At 35.5% G+C, this 27,757-nt stretch overlaps 1 protein-coding gene across 1 annotated transcript; it reads right to left on the bottom strand.

The window, feature by feature from the left end:
* Nucleotides 1-21,864: 21,864 nt before the first annotated feature.
* Nucleotides 21,865-27,548, bottom strand: LOC126696050 (putative disease resistance RPP13-like protein 1). Its single transcript, XM_050392835.1, has 4 exons — nucleotides 27,507-27,548; nucleotides 22,786-26,906; nucleotides 22,499-22,587; nucleotides 21,865-22,402 (listed from the first exon to the last, which is right to left on the bottom strand). The coding sequence occupies exons 1-2, from the start codon at nucleotides 27,546-27,548 to the stop codon at nucleotides 22,806-22,808; spliced, it is 4,143 nt and encodes a 1,380-aa protein (XP_050248792.1). The 3' UTR covers nucleotides 21,865-22,402; nucleotides 22,499-22,587; nucleotides 22,786-22,805.
* Between the last annotated feature and the right edge of the window lie 209 nt (nucleotides 27,549-27,757).

Genomic DNA, 27,757 nt, shown 5'->3' with positions numbered 1-27,757 from the left:
ATCTAAACAATTTAATTTGTATGGAAAGCTAACAAAAGCAAAATCTAATTTTGATTTTAATTGAATTTTCTCTAAACTATGGTTTTATATATATACACACACACATATATGACCTAATTAATAATGGACCGTAGACGGTCATAGTATATTACATAAATGACTTATAGATTTGAATTGTTTTTAGTTATATGATTAGGTTTTTTATTAATTATTTATGTTGGACTCTTCGTTTTCTACACTAAATTAACTCATTTGGCACAAAAAATTAAAAAAAATTAAAAGAAAAAATTTAGATTAGATAGAACACGTGGCATAAGATTAAATTCTAATTGAAATCCAATTTTTATACTGAATTAACTCATTTGGTACAAAAATTTAAAATTTAGATTAGATGAAATGTGTGGCACAAAATTAGATACTAATTGAATTCCAACTTGAATTCCAATTGAATTTTCTTTTAGTTTTACCTATTAATATATATATAGATTAATACATTTAGGTATTTATAATTGAAGCATTTATGATTTAAATCTTCCCACTTGGTCAACTATCGACTTATAAAAAAAAGTTGAACTGACAATAATAATATAATTATTATTATTATTATATAAAAGTTTTTAATTGGATTTTAGCCGGCTTAAGTAGGCTGGCCGGCCAGCATTATCCCTGTAGCTTCTTCACGCAAACATTCTCCTATAAAGAAGATCATGATGAAATCTGGGGACAACGTCAACATGATATCTGGAGAGGCCCCAATTGTTTTTTCAAAGGCTTGTGAGCTGTTCATAGAGGATTTGACACGAAGGTCTTGGATGGTGACCATGAAAGGGAAGAGAAGGACGCTTCACAAAGACGACGTGGTCTCAGCTTTTATGGCCACAGATATCTTTGACTTTCTTGTCAGTTTGGTCATTGGTGTCCGATTCTACAAACCCTTTGGACTTGATCACGGTGAAAAGGGAAACATTTCAGCCTTAGGGCCTCCCTACCTTTCTCTTTCACTTGAATGTAACAAAGCATATCTAAATATACACTACAACTTTGAGAAAAAGACATGTTTTATTTTTTATTTTTTTGAGAAAAAAAAGACATGTTTTATTAGCAGCATGTAATGCGCATGACATTTGTATTTCAATTTCTTGAAATGAACCAGGATCTACTCTTTTTTTTTTATTTTTTAATTTATTTATTGAGTCAGACAATGGTATATCTATCTTTTTTTTTTTAATAATATTTTGTAGTTATTTATTTTCATCTATTGGAATGTGACAATGCAAGCTCAGAATCAAATATTGAAGGAGAAGAAGCAAATGTTTCAACGGCTAGTTCTCAGTCCAAAATGGTGTCGTGTAGTAAAGTGGTTAGACACAAAACACGCCTAAAGTGTAACGGTGTCGTTTTTCATTAAACCCAACGGTACCGTTTTGGATTATATTAGTTATTGAAGGTCTGAAGGATCACGCACGTGTAAGGATTTGTTATGACTCGTGTGAGATGGTTACAAGTCTGTTATACCAGACTCCGTTGGGCTTCTCTCTCCCTTCTTCTCTGATGTACCTATATATATAAGTATCGATTCACTTGTAAATCATTGAATTGTATTGTTCTCTTTCATAGCAATAATACTTGAGCTTTTCCAGTTTATTTTTCAGTCTCTATTTTTCATTTCTGTATTGGTTAACACAGTAACAGTGAGATAGAGAGTGGTTTTCTCATGGTATCAGAGCATTGATCCATATCAATGGCTTCTGCTCAGTCCAGTTCATCTTCTTCATCGTCTTCTTCAAGTGTTGTGCTTGCTATGGCTTCTTTAGGTCTGCCAGTGAATTCTTCGTTGCTGTTGCTATCAAATATGTCATCTATGATGACTATGAAGCTGGACTACGAGAATTATGTGGTGTGGAAACATCAAATCAAGGTAATTCTTGATACCTACTCCATGATTGATGTTCTTGATGACTTAGTCACTGCTCCAGATAGATTTCTTAAGGATTCATCTGGTAATTTTACCATTGAAATTAATTTAGCATTCATAGCTTGGAAGAATCGTGAACAAGCAATGTTCACATTCTTGAATTCAACTCTTTCTCCTGCAATTCTTGCTCTCACAGTTGGGCAAAAATCTGCTAGAGGAGTTTGGAGAGTGTTAGAGAAGAGATTTGCATCAATTTCAAGATCTCATGTTATGAGTCTCCGTAATGAATTGAATGCAATTAAGAAAGGGAATGAATCAATTGATGGTTATTTTCAAAAAATTAAGCAAGCTCGTGATAGATTAGCTGCTGTGTTTGTGTTTGTGGATGATGAAGAGCTTCTCCACATTGTTCTTGATGGTCTTTCATCTAGCTATGACTCTTTTAGTTCTGCTATTAGAACTAGGAGTGATGTGTTGTCAGTGGAAGAATTGAATGCATTACTAAATGTTGAAGAGAGAGTTATTAAGAAGAGATCTAATGGTGTTGATCAAGTTTCTATGGCTATGGCTGCAAACTTTCATTCACAAGGCTTTCCTCGGGGAAGAGGAGGAAGAAATTACAACCAGAGAGGAAGAGGTGCTCGTGGACATGGACCTCACTCTGGTGGAATGAATTCTCATTTTGGTGGGGGAAATTACTCCAATTTTGGTGGATCTGGTTCTCAGTTCCAGAGTTTTAATCCTGGTAATCAAGGTTTTCCATCTCAATTTCAGTCTTTTAATCAACCTAAACCTTCTCAAAATCAAGGTCAATCTAGTAGGCCTATTTGTCAGATATGTGGGAAGAATGGTCATTCAGCTCTTGACTGTTACCATCGCATGGAATTTACATATCAAGGAAGGCATGCCCCTACTAAACTTGCTTCAATGGTGGCCAATGCTGCTCAAGTTCAGGCTTCCAACTCTTGGCTTACTGACACAGGCTGCTCAGATCATGTAACTCCCAATTTGTCACAGCTGTCTCTTCATCAACAACCTATTCAAGGCAATGAGACTATTATTGTTGGGAATGGTCAGGAACTGCTAGTCACTCACATTGGTAATGGTAAGCTTCAAACCCTAACTCATAATTTTAGGCTTGATAATATTCTAAGGGTGTTTGACCTTGCTTCTAACCTTCTATCTGTTCATAAACTGTGTCTCCAAAATAATGTTTTTTGTTATTTTGATGCCAACAAGTTCTTAATTCAGGATTTGCCCACGGGGAAGATCCTTTATGCAGGGTTGAGTAGAGATGGGGTCTATCCTATTCAATCCATCTCTGACCTATCCTCATCATTGAACCATTTCAAGTCCTCTGCCTTTGTGTCTGTCAAACCACACCAGATTCTGCTCTGGCATCACAGACTTGGCCATCCTCACTCTAGAGTTTTATATTCTGTTCTTAAGACTATATTTTCATCTCTTTCTTTGTCCATGATTGATGAGGTTTGTTCCTCTTGTGAACATTGTATAAATGCTAAGATGCACATACTTCATTTGAAAAAATCTTCAATTGTTTCCACTTCAATTCTTGAAATTGTGCATAGTGATGTTTGGGGTCCCTCTCCTATTACTTCCTTACTTGGCTTTAATTACTATGTACTATTTGTTGATGATTACACTTGTTTCACTTGGCTGTTTTTGCTTAAGTCTAAAAATGAAGTTTTGTCTGTTTTTAAGCACTTCAAGAACATGGTTGAAACTCAACATAATTCCAAACTTAAAATTTTAAGAATTGATAATGGTTCTGAATATACTAATGTTGAGTTTCAATCCTATTGTTCTGCTCATGGTATTCTCCATCAATCTTCCTGTCCTCATATCCCTGAGCAAAATGGAGTATCATAAAGGAAGCACATACATGTTGTTGAAACAAGTCTTGCTCTCCTTTATCAGTCACATCTTCCTCTTAATTTTTGGTCATATGCCTTCACTGCTGCCACTTACCTTATAAATAGACTTCCTTCATCAGTGTTAAGTTTTCAGTCTCCTTGGGAAAAATTGTACTCTAAAACACTTTTGTTCATGCTCTTAAATCCTTTGGGTGTGCTTGCTATCCTTTTCTTAGACCCTATAATAAGATCAAGCTACAATCTAGGTCTACACCATGTATTTTTCTTGGCTATCCACCTTTGTCTAAAGGGTATATTTGCCTTGATCCTACATCCAACATAATTTATATTGCTTGTCATGTTCTGTTTAATGAAACTCTCTTCCCTTTTGCCACTAATCCCAATCTTACTAATCCTCATGTTCCTTTTTCTTCTTCCTTGTCTGATTGGTTGCCTCATCCTGCTCCTACTTCTTTAGCACCCTCTAAATCTGTTGATACTCCTCATTCTTCTTCTTTTTCATCAGATTTTGATTTGTTATCTTCTCTACTTCCCTCATTTCTTTCTACTTCTTCCCCAATCCCTGGTGTTCCTACTCCTCTTGATACTCCTTCCTCAGTGTCTTCACTTTCTCCCTCTGTGCTCCCAGATTCTATCCAACCTTCTTTATCATCTTCCAATCCTGCTTCTCTTGATCTTGTTCCTTCCTCCACCAATACCCATCCTATGGTTACAAGTTCTAAACATGGAATATATAGGCCTAAAGTTATGCAGGTACAATGTGATTATACTGAAGCAGAACCTCCTTCCTTTGCAATTGCTTCCAAGCATCCTCAATGGGTGGCTGCCATGGATGCTGAATTCCAGTCATTACAGAAGCAACAGACTTGGTCTTTGGTTTCTCTTCCTCCACATAAAAATGTTGTAACTTGCAAATGGGTTTATAAGCTCAAAAGGCATAGTGATGGGTCTGTTGCTAGGTATAAAGCCAGATTAGTGGCTAGGGGCTATCTACAACAGTATGGATTAGATTATGATGAAACCTTCAGTCCAGTAGTTAAGCCTGCTACTGTTAGACTTCTTCTTGCTTTGGTTGTGCGGCATGGTTGGCAATTGAAGCAATTGGATGTTTCAAATGCTTTTCTACATGGTCTTCTAAAGGAAGAGGTCTTTATGGCTCAACCTCAAGGATATGTTGATCCTTCTTTTCCTCATCATGTGTGCCTTCTTCATAAAGCCCTTTATGGTCTCAAACAAGCTCCTCGGGCTTGGTTTGAGAGATTTACCTCTCAGCTCCTTCATGTGGGTTTCTGTGCTTCAGCTGCTGATGGAAATTTGTTCATCTTGAGGCATCAATCTTTCATTGTGTATTTGTTGCTCTATGTAGATGATATTATCATCACTGGTAATAGCTCTTCTTTTGTTTCTACCATCATCACCCTTTTGGGCAAGGAGTTTGATCTTAAAGATCTTAGCTTGCTTCACTACTTTCTTGGTTTACAGATTGCTTATACCTCCATTGGTTTATTTGTGCATTAGTCCAAATATGCCTTTGATCTTCTCAAGAAGTTTGGCATGACTGATTGCAAGCCTTGTAAGACACCATGCTCTCCTAATCATCATCTCCTTCCCAATGACAGCCCTTTTTTATCTGATCCTAAATCCTATAGGAGTCTTGTTGGGGCTTTACAATATCTCACCTTCACCAGGCCAGACTTGTCTTTTGCTGTTCAACAGGCCTGTCAACATATGAGCACTCCTACCCAAAATCACCTTTAAGCTGCTAAGTGCATCCTAAGGTATCTTCATGGTTCCCTTCATTTTGGGATTGCTTTTACTCCAGGTCCCATCTCCTTATCTGCTTATAGTGATGCAGACTGGGCTGGGGATCCTGTGGATAGTCGATCTATTACTGGTATGGTAGTGTTTTTTGGTAATTCCCCCATAACCTGGTCTGCTAAGAAACAGTGCACTGTGTCTCGTTCTTCCACAGAGGCTGAGTATCGTGCTTTAGCTTCTACTACAGCTGAGTTGTATTGGCTTCGAATGCTCCTTAGAGATTTTGGCATTTTTCTTCCTCAACCTCCGCTTCTTTGGTGTGACAATGTTAGTGCTTTGGCCATTGCCTCCAATCCTGTGTTTCATGCCGCACAAAGCACATCGAGGTTGACTACCATTTTGTTCGTGAGAAGGTGCTCAGGCATGAATTACTCTTTCAATTCATTTCCACTCATGATCAACTTGCTGATCTATTTACCAAGGGCCTTCCCTCTCCCTGATTTAACTGGCTTACTTCCAAACTTATATGGAAATTCCCCATTCGTTTGAGGGGGCAGTGCAAGCTCAGAATCAAATATTGAAGGAGAAGAAGCAAATGTTCCAATGGCTAATTCTCAGTCCAAAACGGTGTCGTGTAGTAAAGTGGTTAGACACAAAACACGCCTAAAGTGTAACGGTGTCATTTCTCATTAAACCCAACGGTACTGTTTTGGATTATATTAGTTATTGAAGGTCTGAAGGATCACACACGTGTAAGGATTTGTTATGACTCGTGTGAGACGGTTACAAGTCTGTTATACCAGACTCCATTGGGCTTCTCTCTCCCTCCTTCTCTGATGTACCTATATATATAAGTATCTATTCACTTGTAAATCATTGAATTGTATTGTTCTCTTTCATAGTAATAATACTTGAGCTTTTCCAGTTTATTTTTCAGTCTCCGTTTTTCATTTCTGTTTTGGTTAACACAGTAACAGTGAGATAGAGAGTGGTTTTCTCAGAATGGTATATCTATCTTTTGTAGACTTTGAAATTTGAATCATTTTGTGACACATGGAATGTGTTTTTAGAGCAAGAAGCGATGTGTGCAATCACACGGAACAACATGGTTAAGATTGAAATGGTGTGGGGTGTGTGCAACACTGGTGCGAAGTGGACCCAAATGCATATCTAATTAAGGAGTTTAGGTATTGATGAGATTCTTATGGATCATTGGGAAAATATGCAAGAATGTTTTTAGAGCATGTTTGGTGCGTTGCGTGGGTAGAGAAAAAAACACAAAAAGATTCCTGAAAAATGAGCCTTAACATAGCGATGAAGCTAGATACCATGTTAAAATAGAAGAAGAAAGTAAACTTACGTAGAAAGAGAAAGTGAAATGGTTCGACTTGACAGTCTACGTTCACATAAAAAATTCTTTAATAACTACTGGAGTACATCTTTATTATGCTATAATGTGTGTTACAATTAACCATATATAGTAATTATAAAAATATATTATGCAATATGATAACCCAAAAATCAAATCACAGTTACCTATGATATTTAGTAAAATTTTGGCTGCTGAATGCTGCATGAAAATTTCATAAAAAAGAACGTAAGGAAATTAGATTATTACTTATTAGAACAACTAAACAAGGGTTGTTATGATACGAATTTAGTTTAAGATCATTGCACTACCAGTTTTCTCTAGAATAGTAGAATGGCGCAGCAACTTGGGTAAAATTAACTTCACCTATCATGGTCCATTAGAACAAAGATGTAAAATCCAAGCCCAATTGTCAGGTGCATAGAGTCAGCCCAGGAGCCAACAGTTAACAAACGACCTTGCCCGAACCTAAAATAAATTCAACCTAAAATAAATTTAGTTTATTTCCAAGCCCAATTTGCACTTGCACAGAGATTACACCTGGCCTAACCTAACCTAATCAAATCACAATTTTTTTCTTAAATACTGGCTCAGTTCTCATATGGGCATATGGCCTAACCCAATTAAATAACAATTTTAGTTATATGCTGGCTCAGTTCTCATATCAAATAACCCAGTGGTGTCAGCTTTGGCTTCCTTAACAGAGTTATAAGGGCCTGGGTTCAGCTGTCCCCACTCGTAAACCCAACCCGAATAAATAAGTTTTATTACAATAGAAAAAGAACCAAAACAATGATGATTAAGTGAACATAGAAGTATCTTATTCAATTAAAAAAAAAAAAAAAACGTAAAACTTTGAATGATACCAACTTTTTAATACTTAAATAAAATAAAGATTAAAGTACATTTTTACCCTTAATTTTTTTTTTTTTTAATTGTTTTCATTTTGGCCATTTTGTCTTAAAATTTTCAATTTGAAGATTCATATTTGATTATGCTTTCATACTAGTTATGCCATCCATTTTTGTTAATAATCATAATTGCTCCATATACCAACATAATAATGATAAATAACTTTTAGCGGTTACCTTTTTTAACTATTCTAAATTGTGTATACACGAACCCAATATAGGACACACACACTAACATTTAATTATAATGGACTTGGTTTAGGTCCAATGCATACAGTGCACTGGATCCGGTCAGATGATGACATGTATTCACTATTAAACACATGTTTAATAATACATTGAGGTCAAATACATTAAATCATATAACTTATCTGAATATAATAACATTATTCCTCAAACTCAAGGTTTGTTATCTTGTGTAGGAAACCATGACCATGAATAACTGAAATAGATGTAGAATGAACCGTGCACAATGTGGAAATACTGGCGATTGTAGCAAAAAACAGTGATAAGCAATCGAAAAACAACTACACCAGTGACCAAAGAGTTGCTACTATGGCCAGAGGATGGCTAGACTAGTGGTTTCAGGCATATCGGCAGAGGACGATGTTTTTGGTGAACCACATGAATGAGTTGGGAGGATTTCAACTAGATTGAACCTAGAAAGAATGAGTGATGCATCAATTAGTGTGACTTGGGGGCCTCGAATGGAAAAACATAAACTAAAATCAGAATCTACGCAAAAATACAGTCTAGAGAAGTGTGCTTTCTAAAGTGAAGAAATTATGAAAGATTTCAAGATGGCGGCCAACAATGACTAGTTGAAACGATGATCACTAGAGACTACACTGAGTGATCGTTGGTGATGGATTACTTGAATTGTATTGAAGACCATACAGTGATTTTGATAAGAGATTTAGAGAGAATAAGAAAGCGGGGGAAAGGGTGTTGTAGTTCAACCTAATAGCCTATATCCAAAAGGCAAATTCCCCATTGGCTGCATTTTTACTATTCTTAATAGCGTATTATAAATACTCATCATAGGGTATATATATTCCAATTAAAAAACTAATTATACGGAAAGGAAATGTGATTTATGTATACACACAAACAAATTGCATATTTGTTATGGCATACATTTCGAACACTAAAATATAGGGATCCCTAACAAATACCTATATGTTCCTCAAACATTAGTATTAGCATTTAGCACAACATATAATACTTGGGTATTTAAGCTGAGAAGCCACTTAAAGTAATGTAAGGACACGGTTTACAGCCCAAACCCAAGATGTATGTGATCTTGGCCCAATGAGCTTAGTACAATAAATTTGTAGAGAGTAGGTCAATTGTAGAGAGTGGGTCAAAGAATTAGGCCCTAATGAGTTGGACAATGGCTAGTACTGAATTAAATGACAATCAAACACAAATAAGAGGTTCTGATCTCAATGGACTTTCAGTCCAAGGAGGTCACACTTGTATAAATTGATCACAATTGGATACAAAAACAATTTAGATTGCTACAGTGTTCTCTCTCTATTTTTCCGATCCTTTTCTTATGGCGGGTCTTTCACATTATATAGCTCCCTTTAGATTATCTTGATCCTAGACTTGTTGATCATCTAAGCCCTTGCTTGAGTACTTGTCCTATCAGATACCCTCTTTGACTTTCTGTGAGTTGTGGTAGCCAAGGCAGCACTGTTCAGAGGTTTTTTCCACATAAATGTGGTCAGAAAAGTAGCTACAGTGCATTTAATGCTGTGGTAGTAGTTTTTTCTTAGATATTTTTGAGTTTCCTTCCTTCTCATATGTTCATGAGGCACGTCCCTATCATTAGAGTTTCCTGAAGGGTCATTCTAATTGATGGAATAGATACTTGAGCTACATTCATCATATCCGACGAAGAGTTCATCCTTGAACCACCTTCCATTCATTCCTTACTCATGAGACTTTAAATTGGAACCCCTAATAACTATTTGTTCCTCTTCGGACCATTCAACATTCTTAAACAAAGCCCAAGGCCCAATATATGATCCTAGGCCTTTCTCATTCTCAAGCCCAAAAGTTGGTAGTCTGGCCTTCTTCTCCTTCTCCATCCTCCTTGATTCAGACACTATATCTGTCTTTTTTGGAGCTCCAGCAACTGCGTTTCTTTCACTTCTCTACCTCATAACATACTCTTCGGGAATAAATATATCCATTATTTTTATTCCCGAATTTGGTGAGAGAAAAAAAGAAAAATTGCCTAAAGGTTTGCAAGCTTTGGTGAGTGCAGTAGAGTAGTGCACAGTGAGGGTGAAAAACATTTATAAAAATGAAGACATAGGATACTTGCCCCCAGGTTTTCATCTAGGAAGCACCAACGCTGCTGGGAGGGTGTCGCACCGAGGTCTGACGCAGGGTGCAACCACTGATGTGGCTGCCCCATGTGTCGGTGTTGCATCTGAGGGTTTTTTTTTTTTTTTTTTTTTTTTTTTTTTTCAAATTCGCACCAACTCGGGTCCAATTCATGTTGACTTGGCTTTGATTCATGCTGATTCTGCCAAAATCGGGTTGTATCGGCCGAATCGGATGGTATCGACCGACAGCCGAAACCAACCGAAATGGCTAAAACTAACCGCAATGACCGAAAAAGGTCAAAATCTGCCTTGAATCATGCCGGAACAGCCGAAATCGGTTTTGAATAAGGCCCAAACATCCTAAATCTATCCTTCCTCAATTTTATTCTAAATATTTGTTACTTCTTTTGTGTTTTCTTTTTTGTTTTCTATTTTGTTTTGTGTTTCTTGCCTTCTTCTTTCTTTGTTTTGTGAACCAAGGCTACAGTAATGTTTTTTTTTAAGAATATTTTAATAGTAAAAATATATAGAAAATAAAAATAAAAATATTTTTAATAATTTTAACCGCTGCACCCTCACCCTACTTTTTTAGAAATTACCAAGTCCTGCTCCCACACCTGCACCCTCACCTGAATCTAAAAACGCACCCGTGCTTCATAGAATTTTCATGGAAGCATGCATCAGTTTCTGGTGGGTCCAATAGGTTTTGGAAAATTGTTTGGTCCTCCTTTTGTATTGCTTGGAGTATAAGCATGCGTCAACTGAAGAGGCAATTAAGGTTCCCTTTAAGACATGTGTGAAGTTGAACATCTATTTCCTTTGACTTTCTTTTTCTTTCTTTCTTGTCTTACTGTACTCCACATCATTACATCATTTGTTTTCCCTATTACATATACTAGTATATAAAAAAATAATTTCTTTCATTATTATATTAAAAAATTACTTATTATTAATTAAAAATTTAATCGTTGGTCCTTCAAGTTTGTTGGGTTAAAATGAATTGACCCCTTTAAATTAATTAATTACCCAAGTTAATTAATTAGTCAAATTACATGCAATGGCATGGTAGCACAAACAAATCACCAAAATATCTAAATGCAGTGGAAAATAAATTTGACACAGGTGATTCATTTACGAAGGGGGAAAACTGCCAAGGCATAACTCCACCGGGTGAATTTAAGGTTACCACTCCGGAGAATCCACTATTATCAATCACAAGCGATTACAAGTATAAGGAATCTTACCAAACCCTTTGGCCTATCTTGAAATACTAACCTACAATTGAACTCTTACCACAATACCCAATTGGACTTGTATTGTTGCAGCAATCTCTCCGTTCAATGTACGAATCCCAGTACGTGACTAACCAATAATGCACGAATTCCAATACATGACTAACTCCACCAACTTGAAGAAGATGTTGGCTGCAAAGTTCTTCACTTCATCAACAATGAAAATCAGAAAGCTCCTTGGTTACAAAACCTTTAGCGTAAAGACGCAGTAGATTCTTCAGAGAAAGTGATGAACTAAAGCAATTTCTGCCTCCAGTCACACAATGCATGCACGACGGCCTTTAAAATAAGCCTTATATATGTATAGGGTTGTAAGGAAAAAAAAAACCCTACACAAATACATAAGCATTGGCTGAAAATCAAATTTGGAATTTCTGATTTCGTATTTCTCGACAGATACAGCTTCTGTCGAGCTCTAACATTAAATCTCAATAGAAGTTTTATGGTTGAGATTGTTGTCGAGCTTTAAAGAATAGCTCTTCTTCACTTATTTCTTGGTCAAATCTTCATGGCTTTAACACTTGACTTGAACAACATGTTTCTTGAAGTTTTAAACCCATTCTAGATCTACCAAATTACAAGTAAAGTGCATTTTGTCAAGGGATTAGCCAATTACATAAAAGTATGTTCCTAACAAAGTTTAATTCTTAGCAATTTTTATTTATTTATTTATTATTTTTTATTATTTTTTTTAAGACTCCTAGCAAAATTTAGTCTCAAATAAGGGGGGTGAACACCCATCCAATGGAATAGTCATCGTGTCAGATCCAAACCCAATGCACCACCAAAGAGGACTATCGATGATGACTGAAATTAGAAGTGTTCATCAAACTGCAAAAACTGCATAAACTACAAAAACTGCATCAAAACTATCAGCAAAATGATATAACCGCATTGCACCACAAATAACAATGCATTGCATGGTATAGTGTAGTGTAGTTTACGGTTTTATAATAAGAAAACTGCACAAACCATACTGCATCATACCCTTTCTATATATTAATATGTTTATTTTTTTAATATTAAATAAATTATTAATAGTTTAATAACCCTAATTTTGTATAAAAAAAAGTTTAATAATGCTAGCAAGTATTGATTAGGAAAGCCAGCCAAAAAAAAAAAAAAAAATTTAACTCATTAGTTTAAAACTTGGCCCAAAATAAAAGGAAAAATTAGTTAGTTTTGGGCTGGGTAAGAAAAGCCCAAAATTTTAAAAATATACTAGTTTCAAACCACATCTTATATATCACACCGCACATTGACCGCAAAATTGAGATGCGGTGCAGTTATGGTTTTGGCTAAACTCTAAACTGCATCTCACCACACTGCACTGCACATGTGATTGTAAAAATGAGGTGCGGTATAATTATGATTTTAGCTAAACTACACCGCAAAGTACGATACTAAAAATGACCCAAAACCACACTACACTGCGAACACCCCCTACTGAAATAGTAGATGAAAGTGCTGTTGGTGTCGGCTAATACGACTGTAGGCAGTTGTGAAATCAAGAATTTGCTTTTGGGACACTGAACAAAAAATGAGATTATTTTTTTTTCTTTCCCTGTAAATTCTAATTCCAAACTAAGTACAACAATTAATATAATATTATAAACATAATTCAATATATAATTTAAGTACTTTATAGCTCAATATCTCAATATGTGCCATATAAAGTATATTTATTAAATTTAAACAGTAATGAGATAAGATTGAAAAAAAGATTTGATATTTTTAACTTATTATTTATATGCCAAAAACAACCAATAATATAAAAAGTTAAACATCTTTATTCAAACTATAACCTACTCTCTTTAAGAGAGCGTCATCATGCATAATGATGAGATAAAACAAATTACTAATAGATTAAAAGTTGCTAAAAGAAGAAGAAGACATAGTTATATATATATATATATATATATATAATCAAATTAAAAAAATTATATTATTTTGTGAATTTTGTTAACGAATTTCCTAAGAAAATTCATTTAGAAAATACTTTTAGAAGCATTTTATAAGAAATGAGATTTTTTTTCCTTATATTTCTTACAAAAGCTGTATTAAATTTTCTTAAAATGATATATTGACAAATTTCTTAGGTTCACCTATTAATTAGACCATTTATTTATTTATATGATATATTTCATCGTATAAATAAATAAATGGTCTAGTTAATTATCATATTTAGTCACTTATAACAAAGGGAAGTTTATGAAAAAAAACTTATAACAGAGGGAAGAAAAGTCATACCTGGAGTTCCACGTGCAGGACTTTAGCAAACTGTAATGGAAGTATGGATTGGAGAGTAAAACTCTGCTTTGGAATTTACCAAAAAAAAACAATATAAAAAAAACTTTGCTTTAGAAGGCAACTTGAAGTGTAACACACCGCGTGTAGGACTTGGAGCAGATTGGCAATCACGTATCTGTTAAAAAATAATCTTATCTTTAGACTGCGGAATTTCATAAACAATTGGCCGACTACAACAAAGAGGAAAAATGAACAAAGGATTAGATTTCTCCCTAAATTAATTTGGAAATAAACTCTTCAAACTTCTCTTATATCTTTTTATTTGATATAAATTTTGAAAATCTAACCGTCGGACTGTATTTTCTTTATATTTTTAACACGCATGAGATTTGCATTTCGTTCAAATAGGATGTTATATATTATTATATCAATAAACTTATTTTTTATGCAAAATTTTATATTACAAAAACTTGAAATTTAAATATTTGATTGATGGCATAACTATTGAACTGTGATTGTCTTAAAATTTTGCTAGTATAAAGGATATAATAAAAACATACAATCTAGGGGTTAGATTTTCAAAATTCACATCAAATAAAAAGATATAAAAACAGTTTGAAGAGTTTCTTTCTAAAATAAAAGTGAAAATGTTATTGCCCACAAGTTTATCGACACAGTTTTGTACACACATCCCAAAACAGTAGAACTTGTGATTTCAGCTCACGATTTCAATTGAATTTGTGACTTCAACTCATGAGTTTTGTTGTTTTGGGGTGAGTGTATAAAACTATATGGATTAGAGTATCTATAATAAACGCCACTCTAAAATAAAAAGCAAAGCAGACCCTTAATAGTGGTTTGGACATTGGGTGTCAGTTGTTTGGCCTATTTTTACAAATGCCATCTACAATTGCATAACCTGGTGGTGCCATCTACAATTGCGTAATGCTGTAATTTTTTAAGGATGAAGAAGAAGAGTTCCTACCTCCGTCAACTCCAAACTCATAAGCTAGAGAAATTTTTTAAATGAGGAAGCAGCAAAAATTACAATTTTTTTTTTTTGGTTTCTCTTTTATTTTCTTTGTAAAAATTGTTAGGATAACAATGTATTTTCATCATAATTTATGAATGTCCAAATTAATACAAGTTTATGATATATATAATGGGTCATTCTAACGAGTGCATCCATTTTAAGAAAATTTTGATACCACTTTTATAGGAAATGAAAAAAGCTATCAAAATATTAATTACTTTTTTTTCATTTCCCATAAAAACTTTCTTTAAATGAATTATTGGGCACTTGTTAGCATTTCCCATATATAATTATCACTAATCAGATTGTACCCCGAAAGATTGTAACCATTGGCGTGATGGTCATTCTATAAGTATAAGTGCTTGTGGGATGTGGGATGTGGGGGGATAAAGGTTAGGACTTAAGTTTTCAAGAGAAAACTTCACACACATATACATTTATATTAGGTTAGAGTAGAATTCTTTCTATTTAAAAAAAAAAAATGTAATTTTAAACTCTTAAGGTCTGTTTAGATATCGCTTATTTGTTGAAAATTGAAAACTTATTGTTGAAAACAATAGTACTGTGGGACCCAAATTTATCTAGAAATTTGCATTTTGTTGAATTTGGTGGTCCATAAACAGTGCCGTGAGACCCACCATTTTTCAGTAAAACACACAACTTTTTTATCACAACGCTTCGATGAACGCTTATAAAATAAAATTAATACTAATTATATATAGATGCAAAATTTAGTCGGGAATCAGGGGACTAGGGCATATATTTTCTTTAAAAATTTTAAAATTTTTGGGATCACTTTTTAAATGGGTATATCTTCTTTAGATCTTAGGTTTTGGTCTGTGCTTTCGATCTTTGATTTTGCGACTTTGTATTAGTTTTTTCAAATTTCTTTTTCTGATTCCAATAAAAATTAAGTCACCTCTCCAACAAAAAGGCCATTGACACTACCGGAGAACTGTTCCTATGTTGGCGATGATTGTTGTCATTTTTCAGGTCACTAACGCTACCGGTGCGGCTTAGAAAGCCCTTCCCAAACCGGCCAATGAACACCCCTAGTCTCAAATCCCCAAGTCGAATGAATGTTTTCGTTGTTGGTTAAGTTGTCAATTGCTAATTTATAAGGGATAATTCTTAATGTAATAAATTACCGCCGCCTATTGTAAGACACTAAAAAGATACTATAAGGAGATTCGAGAGAACAAACTGAATCAATAATCTAAACATTTCAGAGCGAACAAGATAGACTTTGAAAGAAATCTAAACATTGATAGAAATTAAGGATGCTATCTTTCTTGAAAGAATCAACTAAAGTTTTTCCATCGAAGCAAAATAAAACACTGTTGTAAGAGCATTCTCATCAAGAGTTTTAAAAAATTTAGCATTCAGTATCTAAAAACCTAACTTTATAGCATTTAACACATGACTTTATAATATCTCTAACATCAAAATTTCTATTTTTTTTTTCCATTTCATTTAAATATTCTTTCTTTATTATTTTTTTTATTCTCCCTCTCCTCTCTCTCTCTCTCTCTCTCTCTCTCTCTCTCACAAAAAAAAAAAAAAAAAAACCACCCACCATCCTCAACCACCAGCCACATCCACCCACCACCACCACCACAAACCATAGAAAAAGAAAAAAAACCTCCATCCTCAACCACCAACCACATCCACCTACCACTAACACAAATCGCAGCAAAAAAAAAAAAAAAAAAAAAACCTCCATCCTCAACCACTATCCATATCCACCCACCATCACCACAAACCATAGCCAAAAAAAAAAAAAAAAACCCTCCGCTATCGCCCCCACTAGCTAGATCCACCTGCAATCACAAACAACCTCATCAGACCCACAACCCTATCGGACCCACGACCCATCAAACCCACGACCCACTACCATCAACCCATAACCCTATCAGACCCACACCCCACAACCCCACAACCCCATCAGACCCACGACCCATTACCATCAACCCACAATCCCATCGGTCCCACAACCCCATTGAACCCACGACCCACTACCCAACCACCCAAATCGGACCAACAAACCACCATACCGTGACTTAGGAACCAATCAATCCACAAGAGAGAGGGAGAGTGAGAAAGAGGACAGAGAACGAGAGGGAGTGTTTGAGAAAGAGAACGAGAGTGAGTCTGAGTCTAAGGAGAGAGAGAATTAAAAACATTAAAAAAATTATAACACCTTGCTACAGTGCGCTCTCAAAAATGAAAGCGCACTATAGCAAAATGTCAAATTTTTTAGCATATGGCGTCTTTAGTGGAGTAGCTTTTTGTGGATATAAATGCTAAAAATAGCATTTTAGCATTTATAATACTCTTGATGAGAATGCTCTAAACCCTAACTTCAAAATTTTAAATGGTCCATAGATTTGTCATTGGCTTTAAAAAGAAAATAACAAGCTATTAATGGCAAAATTTGTCCTTGCTAATTCAAACCATAGCCTTTTTTAATCTCCTATCCATTCATCAAGACATAAGAAAGAACAATAGCACAAAAGGGAGAGGGAGAGAGAGAGAAGATCATCTGTCTCTCTGATGGGGGGAAAAAAACAGTTGTAGCCTCGTAGGGAATACCAATGTAGAGACTTCAATAAGATATTGTAGTGATACATTTTCATAATTAGCCTGTTTAGATTGAGGAGAGAAAGAGGGGGAGTGAAGGGAAGTAGAGTAGAGTTAGCTGAAAATATGCTAATTTTGGGTTAACTCTACTATACTCTCCCTCCTTCCCCCTCAATCCAAACAGATCATAAGTTTATCTAATAGTCATTAAAAAAAAAAAAAAATTTACCCAATGGTCATTAAATGTCATTTTGACAAGGACTGCTTTAACATTGTTTCAATTATAACTAGATCATAAGTCATTAAGTTTTATTCAATCATTTTTGCAAGCCTTTCTTTTCTTGTGTTTTCTTAAATAATTGAAAAGTTTATAAGCTAAAATTTTCTTATTAGAAATGCATCTCTCCTTAATATATAAAAACGTTTTGGAAAGTATTGATATACTGGTCCATGAGAGGTCGAAGTCTTGCACACACAAGTTACAAATGACTAAGGGGTTGTTTGGTTTTTAAAAAACCATCACTCATCACTCTTCACTCAATTTTCATCACTCATTACTCATTACTCTATAACTTGTTACTTATCACTGAAAATACCACAACTTCCTAAGGTAGCATGTTTGGCACTTGTTTCCAATTTCGATAACTCAAAAAATTTTACTTTTTGTGGGACCCACAAATTGACTTGGTGTGGCTTTTACTTCTTCTTCTTTTTTTCCTTCAACCCCTAATACCCAAACTCACTGAACCCAGTGAAGAAAAAAAAATCAAACCCAGAAACCCAATGTGAAAAAGAAAGAAAAGAAGAAGGAAAAAAAAAAAAAAAAGAAGAAGAGAAGAATAGAGAAACCAAGCCCTGACCCAATGTGAAAGAAAAAAAAAAAAAAAAAAGACCAGGCCCAGTGTGAAAGGAAGAGGAAGAAGAAGAAGAAGACCAGACTGAATTTGACTACTCTCTGATTGTAGGTCCCTCAAATATATGTGTATTTATCAAAATACCATCATAACTTTGTTTCCATAACGCAAAAACATTTAAAAGTTGTTTTCAGTTTCCATAACTCATCACTCAAAAATCAAATAATTGAGTAATGGAAACAAAAATTGAAAACAAATCCAACAAACCAAACAGCCGTGGGACCCACCAGTTTTGAGTTATGGGTGATAAAAATAGAGTGATGGGTGATGGAAAACACTAAATCCAAACAGCCCCTAATATTCCTATGTGACAAATTTCAATGCCCGAGTCTAAACTGTTTCCATTGCCATTGATTTTGAAGTAAACTGAATTGATTGGAAGTAATTTATATCTAAATAGTGTAAGTCAAAGTGCTTTGATTCAGAGTGAACTATTTTTTTTAGAGAGATTTCAACCAATGGTATCCGCTCCTGATAATAGTTCTTTTATTATCAGACCAAAACATCAATCGGTTTTTTGGTGTAGGTGGGGATTGAACCCCAAATCTCTTCCCTAAATCTCTTATTCAACAATCAGAGACTTTACTAGTTGAGCTAACTGGAACCCACAACTCGGAGTGAACTTAATTGAAGTAAATATGTTTGAAATGCATTATCTCGAAGTAAGTCAGCTCAAAGTAAAATCAGATTATAGTAATGATATCATATTTTAGCCTAATTCATTATTCTAAGTGGGTGTTCGGAAAAAATTATTTTTGCCAACTTATTTTACCATTCAATTTATTTTTGCTACTATTTATGGGTCTTACTGCACTTTTTAGTACTATTTATGGATCTTACTATACTATTTCAGCTAACTTTTACCTTTGTCCCAAGGTGAATATGTATAGACAATATTTTTGTTTTAATTTTTATTGATTTATTATTTAGTTATAATATTAAAATTAAAGTAAATGAATATGGAAAGATAAAACTGCCTAAAATGAATTTGTAAAGCCAATATAGTTATATATTTAATATTGTCAAAGAATTAAAAGTCAAAAAATAAATAATAATAAAGAATAATGATGTGGGTGGCAAGAACTGCTTGGAGGAGCAAGTACTTCGACCCTCAACTAATTTGTTGGTAATTTGTTGGTGGGCTTTATTCTCAATCTTACTTTTGGGGCTCCAACTTAGGCTTGGTTGTACCCTCACAAGTACTGATCTCTCACAAATTCACTTACTTCTTCCCTTTTTTCCCAGTTTTTCCTTAATCACTCATCTTACTCCCCCTTTTCCAACCAACCCAACAATGGCCTAGTTCCCCTTTTATATCCATGAGTGAGTGGGGTGGCCATCATTTTTATTCCCACTCACTCACGTATTTCCACATCTCCCAGAATCCCAAGGGATCCTCACGAAATCAGAGGATTCCCTTGAAACTTGTTCCAGACGCTGATTAAGGCTCAGTAGTGGATTCTTTTCACAATCTTTAGCTCTCGGTTACCAACCCCATTTAGATCGAATATAAGTTTTTTATTATTATTCCAAATTCCCCTCAGGAGGGATGGGGCGGCATTCCCAGTGCTCGGCTAATGGTTGGGTCCAAAGTGAAGAACCTCGAGATAGTCCTTCTGTTGTACCCCAAGCTCATCACACTCAATGGGCCTTGGGCCTCGTACCGGGCCTTAATTATATGGTCGGCCCAATCCTCCAGGCCTGGTCCACCCACAAATGATATGGTCAATGATGTGGCAGATGTGAATGCTCAATAGGAGCATAATAACAAAAATGCGATATGAAGATCCAGTTAAAGGAAATTAAATCTTAATAAATAAAAGTGTGTGTAGTAAAAAAAAAAATATGTTAGATCACATTCTCTTTATGTTGTTATAAAAATTATTTTCTTTTATTTCGATAAGTAAAGTGTTCAATTTTAGACATAAAATCTACTTTTTTTCCTATATATTATTTTAAATATTAAAAATATAATATGGTATAGTCTCTTTGAAATGTCTAAGAAATATGCAGTTCCAATCTCATGTATCTATATTTGTAAACAAAACCCAATCAATAGTTTGAAGTTACTCCTACTATAAGAAAAATTATAAATATAATAATATTTTTTTAAGAGAGTGAAAATTTTGAGTAATATATTTGAAACACAAACAGTTTAGTTGTAAAGGAAAAACAAATTAGGAAAATATAACACACAATAACATAATTTATCAAAATACAGACACCCTAAAAAATGAATATTATCAATAAAAAAATCTAAATAATTAAATGATGATATTTTTTTGAGATAGATAAATGAAAAATATTTTTAGAAATTCTTTAATTTTTGGAGAGAACAAATTATTTTCTACAAAATTTAGAGAACAAATTAATTATATATTATACCATAACTAAAATATAATTATCTATTCCCACGCATTGCGTGGGTCTGCAACTAGTTTAACTAATACTTGATTAAACGAGATGGTAATTGCAAGGGAAGCAACTTACAAGTGACTACTAGATTTTCCATGAATCTAATACATTATACATATGATCTTATAATTGATCTCTTTTGTATTCTCTTTTTTTGCTAAGAATCTCTTTTGTATTCTCAGTTGTTCGTGTTTTTTTCTCTTGTAGAATGAGCATTGATATATAATTGAAACTTCATTGATTACTTCCGGTTTCACCTTCCACATGTTGCTTCTTAATTGATTCCTGTTCTATTGCCATGTGTCCCATTGCCTTTGGGGCTTGGTAATTGCCTTGACCGAGGCAAATGTTTCCAGATTCTAAAATAACTTGACCCCACTTTCTTGTTAATCACTTCACAAGGTGTTGGATTAACGCTACTTGTCATCCATCTAGTCATTAACCATGATATTTAATTATTTAGAAATGATAAAGGAACCCCACGTATTCTTGGTACGGTGGTCACTCCACAAGTATAAATACTTGTGAGGTGTGAGAGGGTAAGAGTCGGTGTTCAAGTCTCTAGAAGGGAGTTTCACACACATATACATTTAGATTATGTTAGAATAGAAATTCTATCTTGTAAAAAAAAAAAAAATGATAAAAGATGACCCTAGAGTAATTGTTAATGAATTATTTTAAGAAAACTTTTATGAGAAAATAAGAAAGTAATTAATATTTTAACAAATTTTTTTATTTCTCATAAAAATAAAAATAGTATAAAAATTTTTCTAAAATAGTTTATTAGCAATTATTTTAAATACATCCATTAACATTATCTTTAATTATTTCACCTTGACTACCGCATCATTTTCTCTTTTCCAGGTGGTTTGTGCCTGGCATGCCACGTGTATCTAAATAAAAATTAATTATTTGGCCCGACCGAGAATGTTCGCATTTTCGAGCCTTTACTCTTTAGGCAATTAAAACCACTGTTGAGAAAATAAAGTGCAAGGATTAAAAAAATGGGAACAAGCAAAAGGTTACTGTATTGGGCTTTTAAGGTACTCCTACTGTTAGATTCTGCTCCATATTCAAATAATTGATGCACGCAATTTTCACTTGCTTTGCCAGCTGCTAGATGTTGATTTTACCAAAAACAAGGGGAGAAATTTGAAAAATAAAATATCAGAATTCACATCTTCGTCAAAGACTTTTGACTGAATACTTGGCCTTTCCAGCATATGCATTTGATGACAGATTCAAAATACCATACTTCACAATCTTTCGCATCAAAATTTATGTGTAGATGATGTATCAACGCAACAGATCACTTTTACTCCCACGCCTAACATCCCACTCTACTACTTTTATTACAAACTGAAAACTTCTACCACCACCCTAAAAAGAGATTCCATTCTTTCCAAAGAAAGAGACTCTTTGGAGTTTGGACTAATGCAAAAAAAACTAGGAAGCACAGACATGAGTATGGGTACGGTACGATATGGTGACACTAGCAATTTTTGAAAAATTACAACATTGACATGAATGGTTCGACACTGGTATGACACCCCAAATGAAGTGTCTATGCTTCTTAGGCAAACAAAATCTTCCCCTCTGTCCAAGCAATCTCCTCATCTTAACATGTTACATCTTGAACAATTTCAGCACCTTTTCTAAGGAACTTTCCAGATACTAGATAGTTGCATAAGTGGTGATTACTTTCCAAACTTCAAAATGTTGACACTATATCTGCAGATCAACAAAAGTAAAACTTGGTGATGCAATAGAATAAAGAGATAAAGAAACATACTGCACCATTATTGAAAGAGAGAGAAAGCAACATACCATATGTGGAAGTATGCATATTTTTCCTCATCAAGTATTCATACAGGCTCCTTTTCCACCTATGTGAAGAGCACTGCAGAAGTCGAAACCTGTCATTAGCTAATATTAGGTGTTTTCATGAATGATGTATGGGTATGAAAGAAAATGGAAAATCACAAAAGGTAACACAAATCACCAGTAATATTCTTTGATGGAGGTCTTTATGGCTATGCAAGCTAGTGGATTAACTTGTGTCAAAATTCTTTTTGGTTTCTCTACTACTAACTGTATATCAAAAGACTACTTACCCCCAAAAGAAAATTTTATATCAAAAGGCATCCCAAAGTTCTAAACTTTGAAGTATTTGAGGCTGCCCTTCGTCTGGCAAGGTTTGAAGCTTATCACATTCCCGTATTTCCAAATGATCAAGATTGGTGAGGTTTACCAATTCCTTGGGCAGTGATTTGAGATTTGGAAGTCTCTGAAGATGAAGAGAGGATAAACTGGTAGGCAGCAACCACTTCTCAGGAAACTTTATTAACCCCCGACATCCACCAAAGGAGAAGTCTAGGAGACAAGTGAGTCTGTGCAGTCCCCATTCATATGAGGGCTTGAGATTCTCACAGTCTAAGATTGATAATGACAACAGATTGGCTGGCAGCCCCCCCTCTGGAAAAGATACAAGAGTTGAGCACCCATCAATGTGTAGTTCTTGAAGAGATGTGAGTCTGTACATCCGATTTGGTAGGGACTTGAGACTCTTGCAATTGGATATTCTAATTGATTGCAGCTTGGTTGGCATGCCAGATTCTGGAAAGGACTGAAGAAGTGGACATTCAACTATTTCTATGTAATTGAGACATATGAGGTTGTACAGGTCTCCAGGTAATGACTCGAGATTTGTACAATTGTTGATAATGAATTGCTTAAGGTAGTTTACAACAGTGCTGTAGGTGACTGTGGACAACCCAATAGTGCCTTCCGAGAAGGACCGAAGAGATTGACACCAAGAAACTTTAAAGAATTCAAGACAGCCATTGGTGTGAATCACTTGCTCTGAAATTGACTCCAAATTCATGCAGTTATCAATTTCAAGATGTTTAAGCGTGATGGGAAACTGGTCTCGTCGTAAATATGTGAGAGAAGGACAACCTTCAATTACCAAATATTTAAGTAAAAGAGTTGCCTTCTCATTGTTATGCATCTTCCACTCAGGTAGGAACTGTAGCGCCTCACAATCCTTGATCTCAAGGCTTGTGAGCCTAGAAGGCAAGCCTAGTACAGGAAAGGACACAAGCGAGGGACATTTTGAGACCCTTAACTCCTTGAGAGATGAAAGTTGGTATAACCTTTGTGGCAACTCCTTTAAGACTGGACATCCCAAAATTTCCAATCTTTGGAGGCATTGGAGATTTTGCAGCCCAACTTCATTGGACAAAGTTGTAAGATCACCAAGATTAGCAATCTGTAATTCTTCAAGAGCTGTTAACTGTTGAAAAAACCCTTCAAGAAAACATGTGAGCTTGGAAATTTGACATATACGCAAGTAGTTAAGTGAGTTGAGCTTAACTATATTTTGTAACAGCCCCTCATCAAACGTATTTACTTCTAATTCACGGATTGAAGGAAGCCTTGGAAGTTCTGCCAGTTGTTGGCATCCATCTACTACAAGCATGGACAAAGATGGAAAGAGATGCGGCAGTTCCCTCAGGTTACGACATGTACATATAGAAAGCTCAAGGAGGCATGGGAATTCTCTGCCTTGTTCTAAGCTATCATCAACCATCAAAAGCCTTGGTAGAGTTGCTAATTCTTCACACCCCTTAATACTCATTCTTTTCAAGGCCGGTAAGTGGTGGGAGAGTTTTCTTAGTTTAGGACAATTCTGAATTTCAATTATTTGCAGGTTATTAAAGTCTCCCCAGCCTTCAACTCCAGAAGAAGACCACTCCTCCCATTGTAACATGTTATCAAACTTTAAAGTCTCCAAGGATGGAAAAGGCATAGCAGAGGAACACCCATCCCCATAGAACTCGGCGCCTATTCTCTTTATTCCTTCCATTCCTTCAATCGTGAGGTCTTTGAGAGAGGGTAGTTGCCGAAGTTGGGGTAGACAACTACACTTCCTACAACCACTAAGTCTTAGGAGAATCAAATTGGAGAACATAGGGGATCCAAACCAACTTGGGAATTTTGTACCTCCGTAGTCATTGATTATAATTTGTTTCATGTTTTTGTGTGGTTGCAACATCTCAAGAACATCTGTTTCAACTGTTTCATTTCTTGAATCATCCAAACTGCTGCTCAGTCTCAATGGTCGCTTGGCACATTCTTGTGTAGATGCTTCCATGGCTTCCCCAAGGCTTGGAAATCCATGACCACTATAACCTGTAATGCTGAGATCTTTCTCACCTTTGAGAATTTGTCGCATTTTAGATTCTTCCTTTTCATCCACATCCTTAATTGAAGCTTCAAAGCTGTTACTCCACTGTAATACCAACTGATCAAGTTCCTGCTTTTCCTTCAAATTAGCTTCCATTGCATCACTAAAACTGACAACATTTTGCAGGCCTGAAATGAGAAGTGATCCATGAAGTTGCAGCATGTCCCTTAACTCTCTCATTCGTGACCCATCATCTTTACTCACTACGAAAGTAGACAATGTTTGGAGATTCTTCAATTTACAAATATTTTGTGGCATCTCTTTTAACCTGCTCCCACTAATATAGAGATGCCGTAAGCATGTTAGGTTGCCCATATCTGCAGGCAACTTAGCAAGAGAGCGGCATTCTAATAGGATCAGTGTCTGTAAGTTGTAAAGAGTAGCTGTTGAGTCAGGTAACGTTCTAATTGCTGTGTGAGAAAGGTCCAGGTAGCGTAGATGTTTCAAATCACCTATGGAATCTGGTAATTCAGTGATGCGACAAGCATTAAATGACAACACTCGTAGATATCTTAATTTTGGCAAGAGATCACGAGGGACTTTATTGGCCAAATAGCTAACGCCAAGTGTGCCACTTGGATCTAATGGTAGGAAGGTGCGTAAGCATTCAAGTCCGTTGAAGGCCTCAAATTTTGAGTCTACATCACGTCTGCCACGAATGTACGAGGAATGACGAGCCTTCTCAAAAAATCTGTTTTGATTACCATCCTTCAGCTTATCCTGAAATGTGAAACAAAATTCTCCAGAAACAAAATGAGATAAATCTCTAATGAGGCCATGCATTACATATTGTGATCTATTATTGATAGATTCTTGAAAGAATGACCTTGATACGAGCTCCAGAAAATATTCTCCACCCACTTCTTCCAATCTTTTCTTTCCTTTGGTGGGTTGCTGCACAAATCCTTCTGCCATCCATAACAAAACTAGTGTCTCCTTTTCAAATTCATATTCCTGAGGAAATATTGAACAATACGCAAAACATTGCTTCAAATGTGCTGGAAGATGATGATAGCTTAGTCTCAGACTCTGAAGAATATCACTTTCATCATCCGGTAGATCCCATATTTTCCTATTCAGTATATCTTTCCATTCATCCCCTTCTTGTCTGGAGCGCAGCAGGATTCCCAGTCTCTTCGCTGCTAAGGGCATGCCTTCGCACTTCTCCACAAACTTTTTTCCAATTGCCTCCAAATGTGGATAAGCATCAATGTTTCTGTTCTCAAATGCTTGACTCCGGAACAATAGCCAGCAATCTTCAAATGATAAACCTTTCAAATGATGAGCTGGAACTGTCCCCATGCTTGATGCAACATCCCTATTGCGTGTTGTTACTAATATTTTGCTTCCTTTGGCCCCAGTCTTTAATGGATTCCATAAGAGATCCCAATCATTATTTCTCTTGTTCCAAACATCATCTAAAACAAGCAAAAATCTCTTCCCAACCAATTTTTCTTTCAAACTAACTTGAAGCAGGTTTAAGTCATTGAGATCAGTATGTTTCAAAGTGACTGACCTAAGAATTGTTTTTGTTACCCTCACTACATCAAATTGATCAGACACAAAAACCCAAATTCTTAAATCAAAATAACTCTCTACTCTGGTCTCGTTGTAAACAATTTCAGCAAGAGTTGTCTTACCAATACCAGCCATACCAACTATAGGAATTACACCAATTTTATTGCTTGGTCCATCCATGAGTAGCATCTCAATTATCAAATTTTTATCATGATCCCTGCCATAGACACAAGTTTCATCTACCAATGAAGTTGTTGGTAACCTATATTTGAACCCAGATGACCTCCCTCCAACATTGTCTTTCAAACCAAGAACATCTTTATATTTGGCAATCAATTCTAACCTTTCAATAACTTTTTTCAACTTTGGGTGCGTTTGAATCGGCTTCAAACCAATTCCAGAAATCAATTTCCGGAAAAGAGGGCGTTTGGCTGTCACGGAAAATATTATTTTCCGGAAAATGTTTTCCTGTTGACCGAAATTTTCACCTTTGACCACGGAAATGAATTTCTGCCTTCATTTTCACTTCAATTCATTTCCGTGGCTTGCAAAACGCACAGAGAGAGAGAGAAAAAAAACAGAGAACACAACACGAGAGCGAGAGAGAAAGAACAAAAAAAAAAACAATCGAACGAGAGAGAGAGATCAAGTGCAGAATAGATCGACGCCAACGAACGAGATCGACGCCAACGAACGAGATCGAAGCCAACGAGTGAGATCGAAGCCAACGAAGTGCGAGAGCTCCGATCGATCCAGCCACCCAGAGCTCCGATCCGACCAACGAGCGAAGCCTATAGCTTGAACGAGAGCCAACGATCCACAAACCCCGATCGATCCAACCACCCAGAGCTCCGACCCGGCCAACCAAACACAGAAAGAACGAAAGACAACGATCCACGAACCGACACCGATCTACCTCACACCGGTCACGCCGAGCTGTGCCAGACGACCACCGCGCCAAACGCCGCAGACCCACGGTGAGAAAATGACCTGCTCAAACTCACACCAATCCGCCTAGGGCGCACACCTCACCTCCGACCCACACGTCCGATCCACACACTCACTCACCTCACCGATCCACTCACCTCCGATCCACACTATAAATTTCATAGTTGTTTATTTATATAAATATTTATATAATTATTTACATGTTTTTATTTATTAATTTTTGTATTATACATTGTTTATAACTGTGTATTTGTCGGTAATGTATATCAAAATTTTGGGACTTTTCTGATTGCGGGTTATTTATTAATTTTTTCAATTATCCATTGTTGATTAAACTGTGTATTTGTGGATTATGCATATGAAATTTTGGG

This window comes from Quercus robur, chromosome 8, assembly GCF_932294415.1.
Source record: "Quercus robur chromosome 8, dhQueRobu3.1, whole genome shotgun sequence".
Taxonomy (NCBI): domain Eukaryota; kingdom Viridiplantae; phylum Streptophyta; class Magnoliopsida; order Fagales; family Fagaceae; genus Quercus; species Quercus robur.
This window is presented reverse-complemented; position numbering and strand designations above follow the sequence as displayed.

What these genes read in the sequence shown, in the direction of transcription:
- LOC126696050 (XM_050392835.1), bottom strand. Translation starts at nt 27,548, where the DNA reads ATGAAATTTATAGTGTGGATCGGAGGTGAGTGGATCGGTGAG. An exon ending in GAGGTGAGTGGATCGGTGAG is followed by an intron (nt 26,907 to 27,506) that starts GTGAGTGAGTGT and finishes TTCGGTCAACAG; the next exon opens with GAAAACATTTTCCGGAAAAT.